Source organism: Perna viridis, chromosome 11, assembly GCF_037379345.1.
Source record: "Perna viridis isolate PV_CMFRI_1.1 ecotype Kerala chromosome 11, ASM3737934v1, whole genome shotgun sequence".
NCBI classification, from domain to species: Eukaryota; Metazoa; Mollusca; class Bivalvia; order Mytilida; family Mytilidae; genus Perna; species Perna viridis.
The window spans coordinates 33,843,193-33,859,515 of record NC_142455.1 but is presented as its reverse complement, the minus strand read 5'-3'; the positions used below and the strand labels follow the sequence as shown (position 1 = coordinate 33,859,515).

At 32.1% G+C, this 16,323-nt stretch overlaps 1 protein-coding gene across 1 annotated transcript; it reads left to right on the top strand.

Annotated features, from left to right (window-relative positions):
• Positions 1 to 2,103: 2,103 nt before the first annotated feature.
• On the top strand, positions 2,104 to 11,352 carry LOC148603817 (calcitonin gene-related peptide type 1 receptor-like). Its single transcript, XM_088552379.1, has 12 exons — positions 2,104 to 2,161; positions 2,550 to 3,054; positions 3,272 to 3,387; positions 3,810 to 3,901; positions 4,707 to 4,857; positions 6,009 to 6,159; positions 6,750 to 6,807; positions 7,177 to 7,258; positions 8,162 to 8,241; positions 8,426 to 8,561; positions 9,361 to 9,402; positions 11,018 to 11,352. The coding sequence occupies exons 1-12, from the start codon at positions 2,114 to 2,116 to the stop codon at positions 11,243 to 11,245; spliced, it is 1,689 nt and encodes a 562-aa protein (XP_088408505.1). The 5' UTR covers positions 2,104 to 2,113; the 3' UTR covers positions 11,246 to 11,352.
• The last annotated feature ends 4,971 nt before the right edge of the window (positions 11,353 to 16,323 follow it).

The following is a 16,323-nucleotide window of genomic DNA, read 5'->3' as shown; positions in this document are numbered from 1 at the left end:
CCATCCTCTCATCTTATGCTTTCTATTAGAAAACTTTGCATACAATTGTATATATACGCGTTTTGCTGTTGTCAATATAAGTAAAAGTTTCGTAAGGTAATTCAATTTGATAACTAAAGTCTAAACATACTGAAATAAATATGTTTAATCTAATCACAAACAAGAGACACACAAAGGTTAACGTTCTATGTGAACTATAGTTTGCTTTGGCAACGGTATCAAACGTCGAAATTCACAACGTTAAAATAAATCACATTTTGTTAATACTGTTTATAGAATTTTATCCGAAAATGGAAATTCTTCACAAAAAGAAAATAATGAATATTGAAACCTTTCATATAACTATTTCAGATAATTACGTTTTAAATGATTTATTTTAATTTATTAGCTAATGCATAAAAGTGCACGTTTGAAGAGGGCGACGTCAGTCTTGAGATAAGTGAATGTTCATTGGTATTGCACTTTAATATATAAACATTTGGTTATCACAAACAATTGTGATTTGGGGAAATTTATGTATGCCTATTGAAAACTGAATGTCTTTGACAATATCAAATAATATAGAAAGGTAAGTTTTAAGTATAAATCAACTCCCGCAATAATTGCCAATTTACTGTAACAGTTAATTAAGTTCAGAGACAATGTTATGCGTGCATGAGTTTGTTGTAATTATCACGTTCTTGTAATTGTTTTCCATTTATTTTACGCCATGTTTCTTCTTACTGGAGCTCTTAGGCCCTGAAAACAAGCACGGACGGAGTTCAAGTAGAAGCGTATCTTTTTGGCTTTAGTTAATATCTATATGTCCCTCATTATATTGTTAGAGTCAATATATTAAAATAATGTAGTTAACTTAACAAAACTTACTCAGCGCTTTGGTAAAATAGCCTACTCCAGGATAACCACATTTCTTCGAAAGTTGAAAGTCTGATATATTGTCTCTTTATTTGTTATTACGTTTTACGATTGACAGTATCATTGGAATTTCGTCAAATGTGAACAATACATAAAATTTAAATATATCAATTAAACAGTATCTACCACACCCGTCAAATATGAAGAATCAAGATATAACGAAGAGAAACAAAGAAAGCAATCATATACAATATTCTATGTAATGTCTGGGCAATACTTTTAGTTTAGTTGACACACCATGACCATTTTTAGTGAATAGATATAACAACTTTAATCCTGATACTGACATTGTAATCACTGATTTATGCAAGTGACTTGATTATATGTAATAGTTGTAACCATAGTTGTCTTGTATGGAAGTGAAGCCAAAGTACATGTATCAATAACATCTCACGCAATCGAGATCCAACAACATGACTGAGATAGGGGTGAAATGATCATAATACAACAAATGCTGTCCATTTCGAAGAAAAGATGTTCTACTATTAAAACCTGTCAACCAATAAAATATTCAGTAGGATTTTTATTCACAGACACGATTTTACAACTGAAACGTAACACAATGGAATGAAAGTATACCAAGAAGGCAATCACATATAAGTACAAATAAATAATCAGTCATTTTTTAACGATTTTTCGCATAGCATATTCGTATTTAGCTTTTTCAAAACATCAAATCTTCATCTGACAAGTGATTTTTTTCTATTTTAGCAGTTCGTTCGTTCATTTTCCAACATGTTACAGTTTAAAAAGGCCTTAAACCAGATTTATTAAGTTTCTTAAATATCATTATGATATATTCAAGTGTGGATAAGAGAATCTGTTTATCGATGTTACTTATTCTATGTCATTTTCCATGCAACAGTTTTAATTTTACTTGAATAAGCTACAAAAATATTTTTTAAAAAATCTGTCACTACTAACAACTTTTGCAGAGAGAATATTGTTTTTATTCATCCTTGATCAAACGTCAAATATTTGTCATGTCAGCAGACATAATTAAAATAATAAAGTTTTGTGTTTCCCTAAAAAAAGACAAAAACAGTACGGAAGCCGTCAGTAAAAAGAAATGCATGTTCAAAGAAACTGAAACAAATGATTAGAAAAATTTGTAAATAATCACATCGATACATAAAATGCTTTAAAAAAAGTTTTTTAAACATTTTTTTTGGTATATTGTAGGGTTACTATTCGAAATATGAAATTCAAACTAATTTTTATTGAAGTAGTTCTATATGTGGAATTGGTAAGTATACTTGAATAGGAAAAAAACATTGAAAACAGGAGTATCACGAGAAAAAACGTATCGTTTAAAAATTGATGTATGTATGTACGATGTTTTTGCATAGTTAAGCTTCAGAACGGTTTGAAAGGGAAAATACGAAATACACAGTAGCCGAGGATCACCTTTCGCTAAATCGAACAATGTTATGAAAAAACTAAAATATGGACATGCAATCATTATCATTTTGTAGTCTTAACTCTTATTCAAGATGTATGATAATATTAAGGGGAAAAACTCGCGCGGTTTTACGAAAATGTTCTTGTTCTTGACAGTTTTTCCTATATAAAATGATAAGTTTATTCCATGAATTAATTAAACTTTACCAAATCTATTGATATAAATGTTTTAGATCACATCTTTAAATCCAGAAATACACCAACCTTTTTGTCGAGACAGAGACGGTCTCATGTTACCGTTTGTAGAATTCAAAATCTCAACATGCTCCATGTGTTACTTTTATCTTGTAAAATCAAACCCTACGTTCGTCAAGAGAACAGGCTGTAGGCATGATTACCAGAGAACAGTTTGCCTGGGGGAAAACATTGGTTCCGGTAATGTTTGTTTCTGTCCATCATTGGACGACACGATGTCAATGGCTGATATTTATAACTCAATCAGCGACAAATCATTGGCAAATAAATGGATAATGTGCTGTGAGGATGCAAACGAATGTTGTCAACACCAACTTAGCACAGCATACACTGAAGAAAATCAAAGCGAGCACATGGGGCTTTGTCCAAAAGTTTGGGATGGTTGGATGTGTTGGAATGATACGGCGATTGGTACTGTCGCTGTACAAAGCTGTCCACGTTTCTTGGACTTAGGAGTTGTTAGGTCAAATATTAAATCAACAGGTACATGTTTTTTTTCTGAACATCAACAGTTTCCCGTAAAAGTAGGAATGACATGTTATTTACCGTCCATGGCCGTTTCAAGAGACAAAAAATATTTCAAAAGACAGTAATTCGACTTGAGCTGTAAAAGAGAAAAAAATAATGACAATTCAGTTAAATAACAGACGACATAAAATACAGATAATTATATATTCAAAATGTAAATACTTGTTAATAGGTAAAGTGACCAAGTCGTGTAGTGTAGATGGTTCTTGGTGGAAAGATCCTGTTACAAATAACGAGAAGACGAACTACACTAACTGTTTCCCAGATGATTTGACAGGGCGTCTTGAGGTGACGTTTTATTAAGATATTTATCTGAGCCAATCCGTTGAAAGTTAATAAAATAAAAAGTTAATCTCTTGTGCGAGAAAAGTTCGGTGCACTATGCATTGAGCATCCTTATCGCATGTGCATATGAACTGTATATAACGCGTCTTTTTTTTTTCTTTTTTTTTTTTTTATTTTGAAATGTAACAAGCTAGGTTAATATGAAATCATTCACTACACACAAGATATGGATCAGAATTACAACTTTGTAATCGTAAAACGAACATCAGGCACAATTTATTTGGAAATTATTAATACTTTCGAATTATCGCATACCACATAAAAATACAAACAAAAACAGTGCATTTTTTTTTCACGCAGATATGTTTTATCTTAATACTAGAAGATTACAAAAAACATCAATTATGATAAATATGATACTCTAGTTTTTCAGGAAAGTAACCTCAGTTAGCATAGCACTAAACATTGTTGGAATGTTGCTCCTTAGTCCAGCTATTGTCATCTTCCTATATTACAGGTAGTTTGATAGCTTCATTTTGTATTACAGACAAAAAGTTCATTACTACACAACCAAATTGAAAGAAATTATAATTCCAAAGAAGAAATTAAAGCATTCTAGGAAGACAAAAATGTGAAGAAAAACATTACAACGAACGAAAGGAACTGCGACAAAATCGTAATACACTCATAAAAACAGTATTTTACAACCGAGTATTCACATATTAAAATTGTAGACAGATATTCAAATCTATTTGCAATACAGTAGTTCACAATGGAAGTTACGTCAATAATACAAAATACCAATCATACATATTACAAAATTCAATATGCTGTACACGTGTTTCAAGGAAAAGTTTCCCATCAAAAGCATCATAATCAAATACGTAGGAAGATATAAATCCGAACATTAATTGTATACAGGAGTAATCAAGGGAATCAAGATTCTGGTAGAAATCAAAATAACGATATCCAGAGAAAAAGACCAGACATGAAAAACAGACGAACACAACGCAGAACACAGAAAATAACAACAATAATACATACACAGTAACAAAAGTAAATGAGCAACTCTAAAAACTGGGACTGAGAAGTACTCAAAGGGAAACATATCGATATAGGAAGCCAAATCCATCACCTAGAGTTGTAATACCAATTAATCTATTAACCAAAGGCAATTACATCAATAATACTGAAACAAACATACACGCATACAAACAAAATCAAAATAAAAAACAAAACACATTTTATAATAATATCATAACAAGATATATTAATGCTTAGTTCCTTAACTATTGCGATTATCATTCTTTTTATACCTTCAGAAATTTGCGTCGCCAAAAAAGAATTAAGATTCATATCATGTTCTTTAGTGCACTTCTTCTAAACGGATTTACCGTTTTGTGCTGGGATGTCATCATTAAATATCCGAAAATAAACCATGCAATGAATAATGGCGATTATAGAGATAAAAAGGTGAGAGCTAAAATCTCATATTGTCAAATATACTTGAGCATTTCATGTTGAATGGGAAAACTTCCAAACAACAACAACGAAATACAACAACGAAATATAATTTAAGAAAGGTAGACCTAGGATAAGGGACATAATTATTGAAATCAGTGATATGTTTGTATCAAATTCAATTTCACTAAAGCCTCTCAAGATTTCATTTGAAGCAGAATAAAATCAATCAATGTATCTTAGATGTTTAAGTGAGATTGATGTAAAATGCTGAATACAAACAAAAATGATTTTTAAGAGTTGTGTCCCTTACCCTAGTTCTACCTCCTTAACAAAAGAAAACAAAAACTAACAAAACACAATACCAAAGAAACTTAATCTTTTTAGGGTTATGTTGCTACAAGATTGAAGTCATCACTACAGAAGTTTTATGGTCGTCATCTTGAACTCGTGGATCGTTATGGTGTATCCATCAGCACCATGAAAATTGATTTATTCAACGGGTCATAGTTTTCCTTCCCTCGTTTGTCTACCCCGGACTTGACTTTTTATGAGCAACTCGGCGGGTGTTTCTAGAAAACCAGAGGACGCTTACCCTACCGGTGCACCTGGTCCATGCTCCCAGTTTTTAGTGGAGTCCGAGTTGCTCATTTACTTTTGTTACTTTGTATGTATGATTTTAGTTACTTTATGTTCTTTGTTGTGTATGTCTGTTTTCCATGTCTGGTCTTTGTCCCTGGATTACATTCTTTTGATTACCGCTTTAACCTTGGTTCCCTTAAATACTCTTTCATGGTGAATGGAAAAATAAGGGAAAAAAAACAAAACAAAGAAAATAAAAAAAAAATCCAGCACAATTGACGGTGAATGAAGTAAAAAACAGAACTAAAAGCTTCAACAAAAACACACTCCTAAAACTAAACTAACGCCGGTCTATAGTCATGCAAAAACTAAACTAACGCCGATCTATAGCCATGCAAAAACTAAACTAACGCCGATCTATAGCCATGCAAAAAGAATTCATATCATATTCACTTTAAACCAGCAAATCGAGATTGTAATAATTGTTATAATAACATAATTTCAGTGTTTTGAAATTGAGTAAGGTAGATATAAACCCCGGGAATAAATATATCTGTACCATCTTTTATTTCTTTGTGCAGATGTTGTGTAACATAATGATATTATTAGAGCACTATTTTCGATCTACTACATACTTTTGGATGTCATCTGAAGGTTTTTATTTACATCGATTGCTCACTAACGCCTTCTCTCCACCAAAACGTTTGATTGGATACTATTTGATAGGATGGGGTATGTATAACGATAACATTTATATTTTGTTAATATCAGTTATAAATAAATTTGGTTTGACAATAATATTCCATCTATGAGTTTAAAAGCAAAGATAGTGAAGCGGATGCAAATGAAACCAATTAAGAAAATTCATATGTATATCATATCAAGGAAAAATCATATATCATTTGAGAGGCAAATTTGAACACAAAGGTATTGTAATAAATTAAACAACGAAAGCATTCTCCTAAATTTTGAATGTGGTGGGAACTTCTATAAACGACAAATAAGAAAAGAACTTTCAAATGCGTGTTAAAAACATGTATTATCTTTAAGAAAAGACAGCCGACGCAGTAAAATTTGTTCTTTTTACTTATGATTTTCTACATTTCATTGAGGAAGTAACACATGGCACGCAATTTGAATTTCCGATACAGTTTTTTGAACGCCACTAAGTTAACAGTATTTGGTCAATCGAGAAACATAATTAAGGTCAGGCGACTTCCGTTTCCATGAAAGAGCGTCTTTAAGGTCAAAAGGTAAAAAGCGAAACTATACCGAATGCGTCGGAAAAACCATAACATGTTCCTTTTTTGTCCCTTTTGCAGGTATACCATTGGTAATAGTAGCCGTTTACTTAGGTTTGCGATTACATAACGATAACAGGTAAGCTATCATTACATTGCACCAAAAACTGTGTCAATGCTTACAGAACATGAATTATTCTGTTCTACTTTATTTAAAGAATTTAAAAAAAGCACAAGTGCATGAAGAACTTATGTAGAATAAGAATATTGAGATAGAATTTACTATCATTGATGCAAGCAAGCAATGCGTAACAGCATTATCTGTCAACAATCGCAATGCGTAACAGCATTATCTGTCAACAATCCTAGCTATGTTTACAGTTAATAGTTATTGTTACAATGAAATAACAATGTGATGTATAGAAATAGCAAATGGGTGAATTCTTCCTTCAAAATCATCAAGAGTTTAATTTCAGTTACACAAACTAACCAAATGTTGACATTTTAGCACTTGTTGGGTCGAACCAACGTCTGGAAGTTTAAGTGGATTAGAATGGATCCTGTTTGCACCAACAATTCTGTGCATAGCTGTAGGTATCGTAGGTTAACTCGTGTGGTTTCATGTAACCTTTAACTGTCAGAATGCACCATTAACACAACCTATGTCGCTTTTTTCCCCATATTTATATCGTCTCTACACATTGAGTTTCAAAGAGTAATCAAGGGAACCAAGGTTATAGCGGTAATAAAAAGAATGTAATCCAGGGACAAAGACCAATATTAAGCCTCGATGAGGTTGTTGCAGTTTGATAACTAGCGATGATGTCAAATAATGTCAATTTTTTTAAAACTAGTTGTAAAACTGTTTTTTGTGTCATTAGATTTCAATTGATAGTAGAACAGCGATCAAGCAACGAATTATACCCTAGGACTTAAAATGTCAGTCATTAAATGATAATAACAAGATATAACAGTAATCAAGGGAACCAATGTTATAGCGGTAATCAAGGTGATAAGTGATTTCGAATAAGTGATCAACAGTGGGATGAAGTGGGTTATAATGCTAGCCGATTATAAACAATCTTTTTGAAGTTTATCTGTGCATTGCAAATCAATTCACATTTTCATACTTGTTATTTACGATTACATGAATTGATAAACCGAGCGAGAAATAAATGATTGGGCAGCTTCATGTTAAGAACTTCAATGATATATTATGACTGTTCTGTGATGTAGTTGTTACAGTAGCAAAGGGTAATCATGGGAACCAAGATTCTAGCGGAAACAATTTTGAATATACTTTGATGCGGACAATTGTGAACATTTTCAAACAAGAAATAAATTATAGATCATTAATTTTCGGACAACCAAACCATATCGTCGAGAATGTGTCACTTCCTATAATTGTATTTGTACCGATCTAACAAACAATCAACCAATTTGTAAATTTTTCTTATAGGAGTTTTTTTTTAATTGTTACTTTATTTTTTTAGGTAAATTTATGCTTTCTGTTGAATATTTTGCGAATTCTTCTTCGACAGTTGGTGCATCCACAGGAACATAAGTCTTTCAGGTACTTTCGGTTTATTTTGTATTTTTAATGTTTTTTAAGATATTACTGATTGGTTGTAAGAGTGTTTTGCATCATCTTCAAATACATCTGTATCATTGCTCTATATAGACAAATACGTAATTTCATTTTTTTTTTCGTACAATGTTCGTTGTAAAAGTTTTATGAATGATTCATGCATTTCTAGGAAAGCAGTAAAAGCAACTTTTGTTCTGATTCCGTTATTCGGGATACATCAATTCTTCACAGTGTACAGACCGCCACATGGGGACCATGCGTATTACTTTTGTGAGATGGCCGGTGCAATTATTTATAATTCGCAGGTAAAAATTTTTAACCCTTTATACATGTATCTATGTATTTTGTAAAGCCAACATATTTTTAAAGCACTTAAATTTTATTTCAGTTGTTACCATTTAGAAATTCAATGAGAGGGTAATATTAATACACAAGGAAGGGAAATTTGTAACTTGAAAATCAAAATCTTCTTATTTGTCATATGTTTTTTGCAATATATTTTTTTGTCTTTTTGCCATATAAATAAACATATCTGTACACAGAATTGAACCTATAAAAGTTTATGTAACACAATCATTTGACTAATGTTCAGATATAAACATTTGCAAAGCAAGTGAAGAGCTTCAGTTTTTTTCATTTTGCTAAACATGTCAAGTAGATAAATGGATACATGTAAAATCACAAAACTATTATTTTGTCCTTTTATAATTGTTCATTTTTCAAAAGGCTAAATGTAGTTAACCCTTTGAATGTTTATACGGTAAACTACACTAACATTACAATATAAAGGAATGTATAGACCCTTTTGTGCTAACGTTGGGGAAGTCGATGAGCATGCGTAGAGCATGCTCAATATACACTTCCGCGACTAAAATTCATTTGTTCTACCCAAGCTCTACCTCGCGGAAGTGTATATTGAGCATGCTCACCAAATTACCACATAAGTGTCTATTAAAACCTTCATTCGAAATTTCATATTAAACTATAGGGGCATGACCAATATGATATTAAACTACAGTGGTTACTTTCCTTTTCACGTTCAAGTTTGCTATTATAACAAGAGATATCTTTGTCTTTTATATTTTGTTTTTGGTTGTTTTACAGGGGATGTCTGTTTCCTTGATATTCTGTTTCTGTAACACTGAGGTGAGAATGAAAGTTGTAACTTCGCAATTTTTGTGTAAGAGTCCTTAGTCAAATTACCACACTAAAGTTAACATACTGATATTTGCACTCATTTCGAATCGTATAAATAAAAAAATATTTTTTTTCTTTTTTCAAACGATTCGGTAATAGATATCGTACATAGCAATTTTGAAGCTTAAAATTCAAGAAATTCCTAGATATCCCACAGTGTAACATTCCATTTTGTTGACACTATCAAAGGCTTTTTCAAAGGTCTATGTCTTTTTTAAGTTTTAGTCCTTCATTCAACTGATGATTCCTTAGGAATTTGCCCAATAAATTATACTTGTTTAGAATGTTTTACGTCTACTGACTGTACTATTGTAAAGCATATATTATTTTGAAACCAACAATATATACGTTTATTCTGATTGTTGAAATATGAAATCCATATTCTCTTTTTTCAATCCTCTCACATGTTTTACCTTCTTTGTCCAGTACTCGATGTTTGAAGTAGTTGTTCAGCTTTGTTAGCCATTCCCTTCATAGTTTTCCTTTCCTCGTTTGTCTACCCCGGACTTGGCTTTTTATGAGCAACTCGGCGGGTGTTTCTAGAGAAGCAAGGGATGCTTACCCTCCGGTGCACCTGGTCCATGCTCCCAATTTTTAGTGGAGTCCGAGTTGCTCATTTGCTTTTGTTACTTTGTATTTATGATTTTGGTTACTTCATGTTCTTTGTTGTGTATGTCTGTTTTCCATGTCTGGTCTTTGTTCCTGGATCACATTTGTTTGATTACCGCTATAACCTTGGTTCCCTTGATTATTCTTCATGTATTTCTAATATTTTTATATGCTATTATAGTTCTTTTTTTCGGGATTATTTATCTTTGAATGTATCCTCTGTGAAATTCTTGCCAGAAAACTATTTACTATATATGTCGTCTTCATTTTTATGTGTACTTCTACTTTGAATACATCTGTGCCGGTAATGTTAGGGTTGACAAATTATAGTTTTCTTTCCCTATTCCGTCTACCCCTGACTTTATTTTTTATGTGCAGCTCGATGGGTATTTCTAGAAAAGCAGAGGATGAAGACGCTTACCCTATCTGGGCATCTGGTTCATTCTCCCATTTTTTAGTGGAGTCCGAGTTGCTCATTTACTTTTCCTGTTTTGTACGTATTACTTTGCTTATTTCATGTTCTTTGTTGTGTGTGTCTGTTTTCCATGTCTGATCTTTGTCCCGGAATTACACTCTTTTGATTTCCACTGGAATCTTGGTCTCTTGATTACTCTTTGTATTGGATTTCTTGTGTCTCATCTAATCGCTCTTTGCTTATGCTTTATTTTCATTTTAATGTTCAATGTTCGTTAGTACCAACTGAAGTCGTTGTAATAGTTAATATAAGCTCCTCTCGTTCGTTAACACCAGGTAGTTGTAATAGTTTATATAAGCTCCTCTCAGTATTTCAAAGTACTGAAAGAAATTATTTAACAGTGTACTAAAAAGTTTGATCATTTACATAAGTATAGGAAGTTTACTTTACAGCCTCGTGATTGCCTGTAATCCCATATTTCGATTATTTACTCAGCATCTTACGGATGAGTTTATTCATTTTGAAATTGATTTCAAACAGGTTATTTCAAATCTGAAGATGAGTTGGCAAAAGTGGAAAACATCATCAGCTATAGAAAGGAGAAGTACAACATCAGCCACAGTCTCCAGACAGACATCTGTCATGTCATTGAATGGCATTGTTGCTGAAAATCCCTCAGATATATCTCTTAATGGCACCACTCAAAGCATCAGCATTAGAAAAACATATCAAGCAAATGTTAAAAACTTGACCGAAACTCATTTATAGATAAAAGAAATATTTCGTGTTATGCAGGAATGTATAATATTGATGTTGTCTGGAAAGGCGGTTTTGAAGAATATACCATTCAACAAAAAGTTGAATAGTTAATCGTTTCGAAGTTTGTGTTTTTGTGCTTTTTCGATAGCAGACCCCTTTTACCGTTACATGTATCTGACATGTATGAAAGCTAGATATGTCATTATATCAAACTTCACTGAGAAACAGACACTTGTTTGTGCTTGCCTTTTGTTATTCGTCATACAAAGACAAATAACAAAAATAAAAACAAAATCTGCAGGGTAACTTCAAATCTGGTAGTTTAATACTTCATGCTATTCTTGTACTTTACAATCACTCGTTTTCAATTTCTTGTTTTTTTACATATTTTTGTCCTAAAGGAGACTCGGTAAATAACAGTACAGAAGAAACCATTGATCTACAGAACAGCATACCGATCAAAGCAACTCATTCTGGACATTTAGAGAAATATGTATAGACAATAACAGTACACTAGCATTGTCTTCATACTGCAACACAATTTTAAACGACAAATGACGTTTTAAGCAAGAAAAAACAGCTTATTTATTCGAAGCATAATTAGAGTTTTCATATGTAATTAGGTACTGAACTCCAGTATTTTGGAACCAATTGTGCATAAACATTGTCTCGGGTCGGCTATAAATAGTAAAAGATGAGGTTAAAATAATAAAACCAGGCGTACTCTTTGATAAAAAAAACAAAACTTAGATTAAACCTTCAAACTGAAATTAGTACATGATTAAGAAAAAAATGAAGACCGAAAGAAGAGAGTATCAAATTAAATTTATTTGTTTATAGTGAAACAGAAAGTCACAAAGCATTGTAAATTTTATACTTATTATGCATAGTATATATAAGGGTCAATATGATTTTCTTGGCTAATATGACATTTCATTTCCTTTTCCATCAAAAATTGGGACAAATGCATTAATACAAATTATCTGGTCGAATTTTAACAAATTTGGTTGCGATTAACAGGTCGGGCAAAAGCATTTCATGGTCGAGTTGAAAGATGTCAGGAAATGATCACTTGATTCACAAGGGAAAATCTCAATAAACCAGTGAAAACGTATAATAGCAATTTTAGTCATTTTAAAACATTTTTACTGTAGAATGCAACTTAAAAGATTTTTTATATCATTTAAAACGGCCTTAACCGAACTGTGTTGCTCGAAGTAATCGGAAACCTGCGTCTGCGAGACCTGCTTTTACTATATACAATGAGAAACCTTCTTACAAAATCGTGGATTATGTAAACTAATTTGCATACAAAATTGACTTTTGTGATAAAATTCAATTTTGTCTCACAAAATTGACATTTTTGAAAAATTAAATTTTGTCTCACAAAATTGAATTTTGTGACACAGATTTGATTTTTGTTAATCTGAATTCATTTTTGTTGAATAAAATTCATTTTTTCTGTACAAAATTGAAATTTGAGTACAAAACTACAAGAGTCCCATTCGGCGCCCCGTAGTGCAACATAGTTTTGTACGACAAAAATGATTTTGTTTTGACGGAATTCAATTTGGTGTATACAAAGTTGATTTTGATTACCGCCCGGCCGGTAAGAGGTGCCTAGATTTTATCAATTTCATTAAGTGATGAAACCAATGATAGGAGGTGTATCAGTGGCTGTTCGTGTCATTACAGGAATATTTCTATCGGCTTACTTTTCAAAAGAAAGCCTATGCTTTTGAAAAGTAAGCCGATAGAAAGAGTTATAAATGGAACCAAGGTTCCAAGAGAAATCAAAAGAAAGTAATCCAGGGACAAAGACCAAACATGGAAAACACAACAAAGAACATTAAATAACTAAAATAATACATACAAAGTAACAAAAGCAAATGAGCAACTCGGAAAAATCCCTATTATGACATGGTCTCATAGAGGTATAAGCGTACATCGCTCATGCCAGATTGCTGATAAATTTCATCAAAGAATAGTAATGCATTGTTAATGTGACATGTTGCGATTAATTCTCTGCAATGCATATCAACGCACATAGTCTTTTTAATAAAGGAGTATTCCAGAAAGATTTAAACATCATAGAACTCCGTAAGGTCCTTTCGGTAAGGTCCTTTCGAATGGTTCCAAGTACCTTGAACAACGCTCAATAAATTGCAATTATAACTTTAAAATTCTTATGGATGCGGTAGAGGACTATGCAAGAAATGGAAAACGAAAACAAGATGTTATATTTATCAATAATGGACTTTTAATGAAGTATTCAAAGGGTAGGGGTAATATTTTTTTACATTTGGTGAAAATTACTTTTTCCTGGTTTATTTAGGTGAAAAATTGAATTATCTATCGAAAGATACAAACTTTGAGACGTTTCAGTTGAACATTAGCTTGTAGAGTCGAATTTATGTGACTTTTTACGGAAAAATAGAAAATCCCAACTTATTGCGTATTTTGATAAATTCTGCCTACGAAAATCGCCATAATTCATCAAAAGAATCCCAGAAATATTAATGGTGATAATGCTAAACAGAAAATACCAAATAAGCCATTTTTTACTGAAGCATATATACTCTAGTAATTGGAGATATAAAGGTACCTAAAAATCACCATGAAGTTGATGAGTGTCGGGGTGCACGGTGGAGCCTCCCAGCCCATGGACTATATTATAAATGACAAAAATTACAATGGAGAATGCCTGTTAATTTTAATGAAATTAACGTGTTCAAACACTGCCATCTACAGAAATTTACTATTCAAGAGCTTCCATATATACAAATGATCACTGGCAGATTTTTATACAGATAATACAAGAGTCGTGCATGGGTGGTTCCAGAAATTTTGAACAGAGGGGTCCAGAGGGCTTCCAGAAAAGGGGGAGGTTCCTTGCTATTATTCCCTTATTTTAGCCCAAATTTTGCCCAAAATTAATACCAATTCTCCAACAAAGGGGGCTTGAAACCAATAGTGCCAACTCTTACCCATATTGAAGCCAAATAGGCATTTGCAGGTGTTTTATGCCTTGAAATTGACATTTTAAACTTTCGACAAACGTCATCTTCAGCTAAAAACCTTGGAAGACATGTGAACCCGCCCTTTTTGGGTCGGCCACCGGCTGCAAAGTATGTATTGTAGATAAAGTGCAATAGTGACAGACTAGGTCAAATCGAGTACTAGCAAACTATTGGTGGGAGGGGCCACAAACAGTGCAAAAACTACAATGAAAATGCACGGTAAAGCTCCACCTCAACACCGTAACAACATTCCAGGCATCAAATTATAATTACAGTAAACCATAGACTATGTTACAAGCGTAGAAATATTATTTTTTTACCTAATAGTTGATTTAGACAGTGGCAGTGGGTTATATCCGAGTGTATGGCAAACCATAGTGGACAAAAATGCCTATTTATAAGTATTTATGAATAATTATAAATATTTATAAATAATTATAAATACTTATAAATGAATTATAAATATTTGTAATTGTCTTGAATTTATAAATAATTATAATTCAATTATAAATAGGCATTTTTGTCCACTTTGGATTGAATTATAAATATTTATAATTGATTTATAAATATCTATAATTCATTTATTAATATTTATAATTCATTTATAAATATTTATAATTCATTTATAAATATTTAAAATTGCCATATTTATAAATTTTTATAATTGAATATAATATTTATAAATAATTTATTAATATTTATAATTCAATTATAAATATTTATAAATATGCCAATTATAAATATTTATAAATGAGTTACAAATATTTATAATTATTTATAAATATTAATAAATAGGCATTTTGTCCACTTTGGCTTGCCATACGAGTGTGAATATTCTTTGGGATATCCTGCATAGAACTGAGGCCGTACTCAATTTTTTTTTGGTTTTTTTTTTTGTAGAAAAATGCCTGACTCATACACAAACCCTTATCAAAAGGTATCTTGAAAGAAACAAATAAAAAGCTTACACTTTAGCTTAACATTAAAATTACAATTAGAAAATGTTCCGGAACTCCCCGGTCCAGATTCATTTGTTTACTTGTCTCCATAACATTTCAGAATGCTATTTTATCCATTCCGTCCATCTCCATTCTAGCTACAGAACGATCTCCTATGGTTATAAAAAAAACCTAGAGCTCAGTCTGTGCCCTTTTTAGCTCATCTGGACGAAGCCTATTTCAGCTATGGCCATCACTTGGCGTCCGTCGTCTTCGTCGTCGTCTTCGTCGTCGTCATTAACAACTTTTTAAAAAAAATCTTTTCGGTTGACACTATTTGACCAATTGGAACCAAACTTGGTATGAATGTTCCTTGGGGTACTCTGCATACATGTAGAACTGATATGGCGATTTTTGATCCGTCGAAAAACATGGCCAATATTACAAAAAGTAGATGACTGATTATTGCCCTTGAAAAGTGATTTTTTTACACTTTTTATAGCTGATCTGATCAGAAAGAAAGAATATCGTTTAGAAAGATCTTTTAATCTCAGTTTCCATTATATAGGTGACATATTATCTTTAAACAATCCCAATTTCGGGGATTTGATACATCGCATCTACCCCAAAGAACTTGAGAAAAAGGATACTACAGACACTGTGAAGTCAGCCTCATATCTTGACCTACACTTAAAAATCGATGGTAAAGGAAAACTATTGACCAAACTTTACGACAAACGTGATGACTTTTCATTTAGAATTGTCAACTTTCCTTTCATCTATGGCAACATCCTTTCAGCACCTGCATATGGAGTGTTCATATTACAACTCATACGTTATGCCAGTTTGTCGTAACTACGCAGACTTTTTGTATCGCGCTAAATTCTAACAAATAGGCTTCTGGAAAAGGATTATGTTGCTACAAGATTTAAGTCAACACTACAGAAGTTTTATGGTCGTCATCATGGACTCGTGGATCGTTAGAGTGTAAATTTGTAATAATAAAAAATCATGAATGAACGAATGAATGAACGACTTACTCATTAAAATTTTCAATGTTCTTATTATAAGCTACGGGTTTTCGAGATTTACTGTATTTTTTTTTTAGGTCGAGTAATCGTTGGGGCGA